The sequence below is a fragment of the Pristiophorus japonicus genome, chromosome 5, assembly GCF_044704955.1.
Source record: "Pristiophorus japonicus isolate sPriJap1 chromosome 5, sPriJap1.hap1, whole genome shotgun sequence".
Lineage (NCBI taxonomy): Eukaryota > Metazoa > Chordata > Chondrichthyes > Pristiophoridae > Pristiophorus > Pristiophorus japonicus.
Genome location: NC_091981.1, coordinates 96969553 through 96982455, shown reverse-complemented (window position 1 = coordinate 96982455; position 12903 = coordinate 96969553). Strand labels below are relative to the sequence as shown.

The following is a 12903-nucleotide window of genomic DNA, read 5'->3' as shown; positions in this document are numbered from 1 at the left end:
TGTATGGAGAAAGAGTCAGACTGAACACTGTGAGCTCAAAGTAAAGTGTGACCTTAGTCTTTTATTGCAGGTCTCCAGAGTGCCTCTCCAACCTGTGAAGCCTCCTTAAATACCTGTGCTCCAAGGGATTATGAGATCCCTTGGGACTCCAGGGTATGAGCCCTCTGGTGGCTGTACAGAGTAAATACAAGTACACATATATAACAGGGGAGACTAGAATTAGGGTGCATAATCTTAAAATAAGGGACCGCCCATTTAAGACTGAGATGAGGAGGAATTTCTTCTCTCAAAGGGTTGTAAATCTGTGGAATTCGCTGCTTCAGTGAGCTGTGGAAGCTGGATCATTGAATAAATTTAAGACAGAGATAGACAGTTTCTTAACCGATAAGAGAATAAGGGGTTATGGGGTGCGGGCAGGGAAATGGACCTGAGTCCATGATCAGGTCAGACATGATCATATTAAATGGTGGAGCAGGCTCGAGGGGCTGTATGTCCTACTCCTGCTCCTATTTCTTATGTTCTTATGTTGGCTGTTCTCAACGGTGCTGGAATACAAAGGGGTGGAAGTAATGTTACAGCTGTACAGAGCTCTGGTTAGACCCCATCGTGAGTACTGTGTGTCGTTCTGGGCACCACACCTCAAAGGATATATTGGCTTTGGAGGGGGTGAAGCGCAAATTCACCAGAATTATACCAGGGCTAAAAGGGTTAAATTATAAGGACAGGTTGCATAGACTAGACTTGTGTTCCCTTGAATATGGAAGATTATGGGGTAATTTAACTGGAGTGTTTAAAGGATTTGATAGAGAGAAACTATATCCTCTTGTGGAAGAGTCCAGAATAAGAGGGCATAACTTTTGTTTCTTTACTTGTCCCATTACCATCTCCTTTTGCCTTGCACCATCATCCCTTTTGTCTTCTAATCTCCTGCCTTCCACCCTGTCACAGACCTTTTCTCTTGTTCATTCCTCCCCTCCCTCTTTCCCTACCTCTGTACTTGCTTAAAACCTGTTACAACTCTAACCTTTTCCAGTTCTGACACAAAGTCATCGACCTGAAATATTTACTCTGTTTCTCTCTCCACAAATGCTGCCTGATGTGCTGAGTATTTCCAACATTTTCTGTTTTTATTGCTTTAAAATTAGAGCTAGCCTGATCAGGGATAATATCAGAAAGCACTTCTTCACACAAAGGGTAGTGAAAATCTGGAACTCTTGCCTCCAAAGATCTGTTGAGGCTAGATCAATTGAAAATTTCAAACCGGAGATTGATGAATCTTTGTTTGGCAAGGGTATTATGGGCAAGATGGCTAAATGGAGTTAAGATACAGATCAGTCTTGATCTAATTGAATTGTGGAACAGGCTTGAGGGGCTGAATGGTCTACTCCAGTACCTGAGGAGAAGGGACCATTCAACAATACCGGCTAGCATGTGGGCCAGGCAGAGAAGTTAGGCAGTCAACGGGTTAGTGGGAATGGGGTCTCGTGGCCAAAATGAGCTCAGAGAGGACTTGAGAGGGGATAGGAGAGAAACTAGATAAAAGTGCCTATTCAGGGCCATGGTGGAAGTGGGTAAGTTCAGCTTGGGGGTGCAAGTTAAAGGGTGGAAGCAGCAGAAGCAACTGAACATATGATCCCATTCTTGGTGACGAAAAAGTCCATGAGTTCCTTATACTTGTTGAAGGTAAGGGTGAGAGAGGTTTAAAGAGACAGTTGGTAATGGAGAAAATAAGTCGCCGGATTATCTCTGCTCTCCAGAACAATCCTGGAGTTGTGGACAGATTTGGCAGAGGTTAGAGAGGCCCCATAGCGCCTGTAGTGCAGCCAGATCTGGCGAAGGACGGCTAAACCAGTTGTGTGCTAGATACGTTCAAGTCTGCACCCCTTGGACTTGAGTCTAGCGATGATGCTGACCAAACCAGAGGGAACAATTGGAACGGGAAAGAGTTAAAGGTTTTGTAAGGTCATCAGAGGTGGAAATAAGAGAGTGATTGTGCAAATTGATAGCAGCAGAAGGATCATTACAAATAGAGGGCGAATAGGTCGGCAGTTGGAAGTTTGAATGTGCAGTTTTAAGTGACTCGGGGGAGAGCTTTTTCCAGGGGCAGATACAGAAGAAAGTGGAGTTGGAAAGGGGTATGTGAATGTGGGTGGTGAGAGATTGCCTAATGATGACTGTGATCAAGACCAAGGGAATAGAGACACCAAGTAAGATGGAAAGGTTAAGATCACATTGTTTATGTGCATTTGCACAATGCCATAACTTGGTTTGTTTCATTATTTTTATTTTATTTTATTTTTGTCCTCCAGCAACACCATAGAATATCAAATAGAAAGCTTAATTGTTATTACTGATGATTCTTTAATACCATGTAATATGGTATCTCCAGGTATTGAAGTAACAGAGAGTATTGGCAAAAGATTTTTAGTGAGTTGATACTTACCTATGACATTAGAGTAATGTACACAGATTCCGTTGATGGCTGTCAAAGGTTATAATACCTTTTGATGAGAGAAGATTCAGTTTTTGTGGTCTGAAATTCAAGCCTGTAACAATGTGTGAGAGGAGTTTGTGAAGTGAGTGTTTCCATTTCTGTGTTTTTTAAGATTCATGAGGTAATTAAACTTAAAAAGGGTGGGCTGATTTTCCTGTTCCAGTGCCTGGATATATTGGATCGCCTTGACGCAGCCTATACATGAAAATTGTGCAGCAGTAACGTATTTATATAGTGCCTCTAATGCAGTAAAACATTTAAAGAAGCTTCACAGAGACATTATCAAACAATATTTGACACCGAGCCACATAAGGAGATATTAGGGCAGATGTAGGTTTTAAAGAGCATCTTAAAGGAGAAAAGCGAGGCGGAAACGTTAAGGAAGGGAATTCCAGAACTTAGGGGCCTTGGCAGCTGAAGGCACGGCCATCAATGGTGGAACGATTAAATTCGGGGATGCTCAAGAGGCCAGCATTAGAGGAGCATGGATATCCCAGGGGGTTGTGGGGCTGGAGGAGATTACAGAGATAGGGAGGGGCGAGGCCATGGAGGGATTTGAAAACAAGGATGAGAATTTTAAAATCGAGGCGTTCCTTAAAAGGGAGCCAACGTAGGTCAGTGAGCACAGGGGTGATGGGTGAATGAGACTTGATGTGAGTTAAGACACGGGTAGAAGAGTTTTGGATGATCTCGGGTTTACGGAAGGTAAAACGTGGGAGGTCAGCCAGCAGTGTGTTGGAATAATCAAGTCTAGAGTAACAAAGGTATTGCTGAGCATTTCAGCAGCAGATGAGCTGAGGCAAGGGCAGAGATGAGCGATGCTACAGAGGTGGAAATAGGCCGTCTTAGTCATGCCAAAGATATGTGATCGGAAGCTCATTTCAGGTTCAAATATGACACCAAGATTGCGAACAGTATGGTTCAGCTTCAGACAAACGTTAGGGAGAGGGATGTAGTTGGTGGCTAGGGTACGGAGTTTATGGCGGGAACTGAAGCTCGTGGCCAAAGTTTTCCCATAAAGAAAATTGGGTGGGTTGGGATCGTGGGGCAATTAAAGTGTTAAAAATGTGATTCCTGCCTCCAACCCGCCCACTTTCGGTTTACCGGGGGCAGGACAGGGATGCGGGCGATCAACCTGCTCACAGGGACAGTATCTTAATTTAAATATTGTAATGGGGCTGGAAGCCTCTATTTTCCCCCTCCATTTTGAATTTAACTGCCCGTGGACAGGTTTTGCACAATTCGTGGAACCCGGCAGTCCCTCGAAATCGAGAAAGACTTGCTTCGACTCCAAAAGTGAGTTCTTAGGTGACTGAACAGTCCACTGCGGGAATTACAGTCTCTGTCACAGGCGGGACAGACAGTCATTGGAGGAAAGGGTGGGTGGGCAGTCTGGTTTGCCGCATGCTCCTTCCGCTTGTTTTCTGCATGCTCTCGGCGCAGAGACTCGAGGTGCTCAGCGCCCTCCCAGATGCTCCCCCTCCACCTAGGGCGGTCTTTGGCCAGGGACTCCCAGGTGTCGGTGGGGATGTTGCATTTTATCAAGGAGGCTTTGAGGGTGTCCTTGAAATATTTCCTCTGCCCACCCGGGGCTCCCTTGCAGTGTAGGAGTTCAGAATAGAGCACTTGCTTTGGGAGTCTTGTATCGGGCATGCGGACAATGTGGCCCACTCAATGGAGGTGGTCGATGCTGGGGATGTTGGCCTGATCGAGAACACCGACATTGATGCATCCGTCCTCCCAGGGGATTTGCAGGATCCCCGGCAGTTAAACCGAGGCAGGGACTGCTGCATCCAGGAGGTAAGTGGCTTCATACCTATCTCCTGGATCCAGGATCCCTGTTTAACCTACCTCCCTGTGATCGGAGACCCCACCACGAGGCCTTCGACCGCTTCCCCCCCCTCCCCCACCAATGATGATGATGTGGCCAGTATGATCCTCCTTTCCGAAGGCATTCAATAAGGTGCTGCACAAGAGGTTATTAAACAAATTTGGGGCTCATGGGATTGGCATGAATTGAGGATTGGATAACAGACAGAAAACAAAGAATAGGAATAAATGGGTCATTTTCGGGTTGGCAGACTGTAACTAGTGGGGTACCGCAAGGATCAGTGGTTAGGCCTCAGCTATTCACAATCTATATCAATGATTTGAATGATTGGACCAAATGTAATATATCTAAGTTTGCTGATGATACAAAGCTCGGTGGGAACGTAAGTTGTGAGGAGGATGCAAAGAGGCTTCAATGGGATATAGACAGGCTAAGTGAGTGGGCAAGAACATGGCAAATGGAATATAATGTAGAGAAATGTGAAGCTATCCACTTTGGTAGGAAAAATAGAAAAGCAGAGTTTTTTTAAATGGTGAGAGATTGGGAAATGTTGGTATTCAGAGGGACTTGGGTGTCCTTGTATACGAATCACTGAAAGTTAACATGCAAATACAGCAAGCAATTAAGAAAGCAAATAGTATGTTGGCCTTTATTACAAAAGGATTTGAGTATAAGAGTAAAGATGTCTTGCTGCAATTATATAGTGCCCAGGTGAGACCACACCTGGAGTATTGTGTACAGTTTTGGTCTCCTTACGTAAGGAATGATATACTTGCCATTGAAGGAGTGCAACAAAGGTTCACCAGAATGATTCTTGGGATGGGGGGATTGTCCTATGAGGAGAGATTGTGTAGACTAGGCCTATATTCTCTAGAGTTTAGAAGAATGAGAGGTGATCTCATTGAAACATACAAAATTCTTATAAGGTTTGACAGGGTAGACGCAGGGAGGATATTTCCCCTGGCTGGGGAGTCTAGAACCAGGGGTCACATTCTCAGAATAAGGGGTTGGCCATTTAGGACAGAGATGAGAAGAAATGTCTTCACTCAGAGGGTGGTAAAGCTTTGGAATTCTCTCAGCTCAGTCGTTGAGTATATTCAAGACAGAGATCATTAGATTTTTTGAATATTAAGGGAATCAAGGGATATGGGGAGAATGCAGGAGTTGAGGTAGAAGATCAGCCATGATTTCATTGAATGGCGGAGCAGGCTCGAGCTGCCGAATTACCTACTCTTGCTCCTATTTCTTATGTTCTTATGATCCAACGGCCCCCCTCCCGATCCCTGGCCGACCCCCCACCCCTGCGATCACCAACCATCGGCTGCCAATCCCAATCCTCTGTCGATCCAGCAACCCTCCCCCCCCCCACCCCCCATCGATCCTCTCTTTTCCCCACCTACCTCCCCATCCCCCTCCCGATTGACATCCCCTCTCGTTCGACAACCCTCCCAACTGATTGACGATGCCCCTCTGGCGCTCCCTTCCCCAGACCAACCCCTCGCAACTGAGGCCTACCCGCCCACAGCCAGCCAGTCTGGCTACGGGCGGGAAAGCGAGACCTCACAAATTAGGCCCTGCCAATAAAATCGGCATGGTCTGCGGGAAATCTAGCCTCTGTCTTCCTTGGAACTCGCCCGCCTCCCCGAACAAAATTCTGACCAATGGCTTTGGTCTTCTCAATACATAGTTGGCAGGATCATATGCCCATAAGGGAATGCTTCTGATTTTCTACCTATTTAACTTAAATGGACAGAAGAGGGACAGGCTCCCTTGCAGATATACGATTCACCCTGTACGATTTCTCTTGTGTGCTGTACTCAACTGATCCAATATGACCGGATGCAAGAAATAGGACGTTCAGCCCCTACATTTATAGCAATAAAATCAGAAAATTATCAGAAAATGCACAATCAATCCAGCAGCATCTGAAAAGCGATTGATGTTTTGATTGAGACATTTGATCCGTTCTGATGAAGTCTCCACTTGAAATTTTAAACTGTCAGCTGTGCATTTCCAATATTTTCAGTATTTATTTTAGATTTTCAACAATTGCAGATTTTCTTTTAATCTTTCATATGTATAGCCATGTATGTGTACTGTGTCACTCATCCATTACACGCTGCAATTTTGGCATCACTTTTTATATTCCATGTTGATTCTATACCTCTGCATTATAGCATTATAGTGTCTTTCTTGTATTGAAATCTGTAATTATGATGCATTTGGCCAAGGCTATACCTAAAGTAGGAGTGTTGATGCAGGCATTAACGTCACAGGTAACAAAATGTTGCAATCCGCACTATTGACAACCCTCCACATACTGAGCACATAAATTCACCAACCCTCTTTCCACCAAAAAAAAGGTCTGAAGCATTTGAAACTAAGATTTTTTTACGATAAATGCATCCACGAAGTATGTAAATCAATGGTACTATTCCTCCTTTATTGTACTGTCATACACGATTGCAGCATAACCCTGTGAATTTGCCTGGTGAGTTAGTATTTTGCAATACAACGTTCTCACAACCTAAGTTTGGGATAACAATGTCGTCAGTGTATTGGCAATTAGTGATGGAAAGTTTAAAAAAATCAAATTCAAAATGTATGTAATGTGGTTAATCGCACCTTTTGATGTCATATTTCTAGATCACTTCCCTAAATCATAAATACTTCAGAAACCACCTGGAGGATGTCCTATCTCTTGGCAGACCACTGCTTATTGAAGATGTAGGAGAGGAACTGGATCCAGCACTGGACAATGTGTTAGAGAAAAATTTCATCAAAACAGGTTCCACGTACAAGGTAAAATGATATTGATCATGGAGCACAATATCAGGATGTGTAGGTAACGCTAAATGCCAAAAATATATAGTCAGGTCAACATTACTTTCTGGACTAAAGTTTGGATTTGTGTGATACATAATGAAAAAATATTTATATCCTTGAACATTCTTCTGCCATTCCAACTTTCAGCTGCCCATGCCTCATACCTTCACATGCGAGGAGATGTTATAACTGCCCATTTACCTCTTCCCACACCACTATCCAGGCACAGTAGCATTGTGGTTATGTTACTGGACTCGTAATCCAGAGGCCTGGACTAATGTTCCGGGAATATGGCAGCTGGGGAATTTAAATTCAATTAATTAAATAAATCTGGAATAAAAAGCAAGTATCAGTAATGGTGACCATGAAACTACCAGATTGTTGTAAACAAAAACATCTAGTGCACGAATGTCCTTTAGGGAAGGAAACCTGCCGTCCTTAACTGGTCTGGCCTATATGTGACTCCAGACCCACAGCAATGTGGTTGACTCTTAACTGCCCTCTGAAAAGGCCTAGCATGCTATTCAGTACCAAACTGTTAAAATACACAATAATAAAACCAGACGGACCACCCGGGATCAACCTAGGCACGAAAAAGTGGTACCCAGCCCAGTCGATACTGCAAAGTCCTGCCAAAATTGGGAGAGCTGTCCATAGACTAGTCAAGCAACAGCCTGACATAGTCGTACATACAGAATCATACCTTTCAGCCAATGACCCAGACTCTTCCATCACCATCCCGGGGTATGTCTTGTCCCAATGGCAGGACAGACCCACCAGAGGTGGTGGCACAGTGATATATAGTCGAGCGGGAAAAGCCCTGGGAGGCCTCAACATTGGTTCCAGATCCATGGCATCCATGGGCAAGGAAACCTACCACCCTCCCTCAGTTGATGAATCAGTACTTCTCTATGTTGAACACCACTTGGAAAAAGTACTGAGGGAGCAAGGGTATAGAATGTACTCTGGGTAGGCGACTCAGTAGTACCACTACTGACCGAGTGCTGAAGGACATAGTTGCCAGATTGGGCATGTGACAGGTAGTGAAAGAACCAACACAAGGGAAAAATCTACTTGACCTCGTCCTCGCCAATCTACCTGTCGCAGATGCATCTGTCCATGACGGCATTGGTAGCAGTGACCACTGCACAATCCATCTTCATCCTGTTGTGTAGCACTACAACCGTCCTAAATGGGATAGATTCAGAACAGATCTAGCAGCTCAAAACTGGGCACCCATGAGGTGCTGTGAGCCATCAGCAGCAGCATTGTATGTCACCACAATCTGTAACCTCATCGCCTGGCATATCCCTCACTCTACCATTACCATCAAGCCAGGGGACCAACCCCGGTTCAATGAGGAGTGTAGAAGAGCATGCCAGGAGCAGCACTAGGCGAATCTAAAGAAATGAGGTGCCAACACAGGACAACTTTCATGTTTAACAGTGGAAGCAGCATGCTAAAGACAGAGCTAAGCGATCCCTCCACCAGTGGATCAGATCAAAACTCTGTTGTCCTGCCACATCCAGTCGTGATTGGTGCTGGACAATTAAACAACTAATGGGAGGAGGAGGCTCCATGAACATCCTCATCCTCAATGATGGTGGAACCCAGCATGCAAAAGACTAGGGTGAAGCGTTTGCAACCATTTTCAGCCAGAACTGCCGAGTGGATGATCCATCCCAGCCTCCTCCCAAGGACCCCACCATCACAGAAGCCAGTCTTCAGCCAATTCAATTCACTTCACGTGTTATTATTACTTCAGTAGCCCGATGATCTGGTTGTCGATGTTCCTGGTGTCAGCATGGCTCATGTTATGAGTGCTGGGCTCGAGTGATGGGTTTGCGGGGGTGGGGGAGGGGGAGGAGTCATGAGCCAGGTGCAGAACGGATAGCCATCATCTCTGAGCTGGTGGCTGGAAGATTGTTGATGTAGGAGGAAGGCATCATGACTGCTGCCGGCATAGTGGGTATTGACCATCAGGATGCACTGGGCGGGGTCGCACAACAACTGCACATTAAGTGAGTGGTAGTCTTTGCGGTTATGGAAGATCTCAGGATTGTTATGCGGTGCCCGCAAAGCCATGTAGGTGCAGTTGCTGGCAGCCTGCACCATGGGGAAGCCCCATGTCCTGACAAAGCCACATGCCATCGTCCTGCTTCTCTCTGCTCCGAGAGAAGACAATGTCGTCCCTTCTCCTGGTACAGAGAGCCTTGTGACCTCTTGGATGCAGCGATAGACAGCGAGCTGGGAGATATTAGCTATGTCTCCTGCTGCAGATGGAAAGGATCTGCTGGCGAAGAAATTGAGGGCCACGGTGACCTTGAGTGGCAGAGTTCTATGACCACCTCATTCTAGAAGCGGATCCTCCTAGTACACTGCTCCTAGCTTAAGTCGATTGAAGAGAAGTGCTTTCTGAAGACCCTTGGTAGGTAAGTCCTCTTGTTGGGTGCTCTCCTGGCCTTCCTCCTCCTCCCTCTGCACGCATTTTCTCCTCTTCTTCACTGACTCCGCTCCATCTCCATAAGACACTCCAGCACGAGGGGGTCTGCCAGTAGAGCCCCCATGACTGTGAACAATGTTGTGAACAGACGCCGTTAAATAAGAATGAAGGCATTCTCCATTTGCACCAACACTCCCTGTCACCTTCAGAACTTGAAACAAGTTTCGAAAGCTAATACAGTTGTAGAAAGTTACACAGAATCAGTCAAACTGATGTAACATATCAGGGCAAGTTGTTGCTGATGATCCCTTTGAATAACGTGGCTGGAGTCTCCTCCCTGCTTGTGAACACTTGGTCAGCTGATCGTAATTAACACAGGCCAGTAAGTTGAGTGACGAATTCCAAAATGGCAGATCGGGCATCAGGTAAGCGTGGCACACTCACTGATGTTACAATCTGCATAATCTCCATATCGCTAGTGAGCACGGACATCGACAGCACTGCCGCCCAACTGAATTGGGCCTCACCGACCATCGCTATCGCCTCTGATTTCTAGGCCAGAGACTTGAATTGATTGAGCTGGAAGACGTTAAAAGGTAAACAAAAGCTGTTCTTTCTCTGGAGTTAAATGAAATACAAAGCCCAAAGACATGACAAACTCAGTAAATGTTTTTGAATCACATTTATGTCAGTATTTCCTCCTATGAGAGTATTTAATGATAATAATTAGATGAGATTAGAGGATTCTAATTTGACATGTCTGAAACCATCAATTTAAGTTGTTTGCATTTTCATGTAAATTCTAAATGTGCACTGATCTAAGTGAGAGTCATTCACCAGATTTAAAAGAAATTATAATTTAATATTGGCTTGGTTTTTGTACTGTCACAGACATATAGGGCCCAAGTTTCCACATGATTCGCGCCTGATTTTTAGGAGCAACTGGTGGAGAACAGACTATTTTAGAAATCGCAATTCTCCACTTTTTTTTCTGCAGTTCTAGTCAGGTAGAACAGTTCTAGTTTAGAACAGAATTTTTTCTTCAAAAGGGGGCGTGTCCGGCCACTGACGCCTGATTTGAAAGTTTCCACAGTGAAAATGTACTCCAAACTAAAGTAGAATGGCGCCAGTGAAGATTTTTGTAGAACTGAAAAAACCTGTTCTACACATTAAAAAATCAGGCGCAGGTTACAAATTAGGCGTCCAGAACGAGGTGGGGGGGAAGGGAACTCATTAAATTCGACAATAAATCCTTATTTATAGTTCTACAAATATTATACAAATAAATCCAACCTGAATAAACATTTATAAGCCAAGAAAAGATTAAATAAACCATCTTCCTACCTGTGTGAAAGTGCTTCAGCCAGGGAGAATTCTGCAGCTCTTCGTGCCGCTGAGCGAGACAGGGAGGGAGAGAGGGAGGGAGAGAGGGGAGGGAGGGAGAGAGAGAGAGGGGAGGGAGGGAGGGAGGAAGAGAGAGAGAGAGAGAGAGGGGAGGGAGGGAGAGAGAGAGAGAGAGAGAGAGGGGAGGGAGAGAGAGAGAGGGGAGGGAGAGAGAGAGAGAGAGAGAGAGGGGGGGAGGGAGGGGGGGGAAGAGAGGGGGGGGTCGGGGAACAGGAGCGGGTGTCGGGTGGGTGGGGGAGTGGGGGGGGGAGCGGGTGTCGGGTGGGTGGGGGAGTGGGGGGGGGGAGCGGGTGTCGGGTGGGTGGGGGGGAGAGCGGGTGTCGGGTGTGTGGGGGGGGGAGAGCGAGTGTCGGGTCGGGGGGGGGGAGGAGCGGGTGTCGGGTCGGGGGGGGGAGAGCGGGGTTCGGGTCGGGGGTGGGGGGGGGGAGAGCGGGTGTCGGGTCGGGGGGGGAGCGGGTGTCGGGTCGGGTCGGGGGGGGAGCGGGTCTCGGGTCGGGGCGGGGAGAGCGGGTGTCGGGTCTCGCTTGGGGCGGGGGGGAGCGGGTCTCGGGTGTCGGGTCGGGGCGGGGGGGCGGAGAGCGCGGGTCGGGTCGGGGCGAGGGGGGGGCGGAGCGGGTCTCGGGTGTCAGGTCTCGGTTGGGTCTTGGAGCGGGTGTCGGGTCGGGGCGGGGGGGGCGGGAGCGGGTGTCGGGTCTTGGTCGGGGCAGGGGGGAGCGGGTCTCGGGTGTCGGGTCGGGGGGGGGGGAGAGCGGGTCTCGGGTCGGGGCGGGCGGGGGGGGAGCGGGTGTCGGGTCGGGGCGGGGGGGGGGGAGCGGGTGTCGGGTCGGGGCGGGGGGGGGGAGCGGGTGTCGGGTCGGGGCGGGGGGGGGAGCGGGTGTCGGGTCGGGTCTGGTCGGCGGGGGGGGGGGGAGCGAGTGTCGGGTCTGGTCGGGCGGGGTGCAGGAGCTGGCCGTGGGAGGAGCCTCATTCACGCAGCCCCAGTGAGGCCATTGGGCCAGGGCTAGGGGCTGCGTGCTTCGGGCCCCTCCCACACAGTTTGGCGCCTGGAGCTACTGCACTTGCGTGCCGACTGTAGCGCGCATGTGCAGAGGTCCCGGCACTGTTTTCAGCGCCGGGACCTGGCTCCGCCCCCCCCACAGCTTGTGCTGACTGCGTCGAGTGCCACAGGACCTGTAAGTCGGTGGAGAATACCGAGGATTTTTTTCTGGCGCCGTTTTAGGCGCGAAAAACGGGCGCCCAGCTCGGAGGGGCGCCCGCTTTTTTTCTTGTGGAAACTTGGGCCCATAACTTCAATAAATCTATTGCTGAGCAAGAAATGTTATCGAACACTTAGAATTAAGTTGTCACGTTTGTGATTAAGTAATTTATTTTTATGTGACTTGGGCACTGAGTCATTAAACTCCTTTTCCTTGAACATTTTGAATTAAAATGTGACCAAGTGAGACTTGCTAACATTAAAATATAATTTGCTTTATCTTAACCCCTAAAGCTTTTATTGCAAGATACAACGGCCAAATGTCTTCATTACGTGAAGTATAGCTATCCATTCTACAGAATAGAAAGTTGTATTTTTCACAGGTGCATTTGTTTCTTGCATTTCTGGTCTTGTAACTGCCCAGCCGCCTCTTCAGGAGTCCAGGTTCCAACCCACCCTGGATCCACAGGTAGACCTTAATTCCACCAGTATTGGCCAGGTATGCCGAATGAGACTTACCTGGCCATGCCTCCCCTTACTTCAATGGCCTCATAGGGATGGGTGGAGACCGGGCCCCACTGAGCTTGCAGTCATTCCACCAAACTCTCACTGAACTTAACAATTGCAGATTTTTATGACGACTGTTTTATTTTGCAGAATGGAGGTCAAGATTAGAAGCCATGGAATGTATCTACCTATATACTTTGTAG

At 47.5% G+C, this 12903-nt stretch overlaps 1 protein-coding gene across 1 annotated transcript in view; it reads left to right on the top strand.

Moving 5' to 3' along the window:
* The window catches only part of dnah5 (dynein, axonemal, heavy chain 5), a 457249-nt gene that overhangs the window by 370080 nt on the left and 74266 nt on the right, over positions 1 to 12903 (top strand). The window contains 1 exon segment of the mRNA XM_070880791.1: positions 6972 to 7127. Within this exon segment, the coding sequence (XP_070736892.1) occupies positions 6972 to 7127 (156 nt within the window).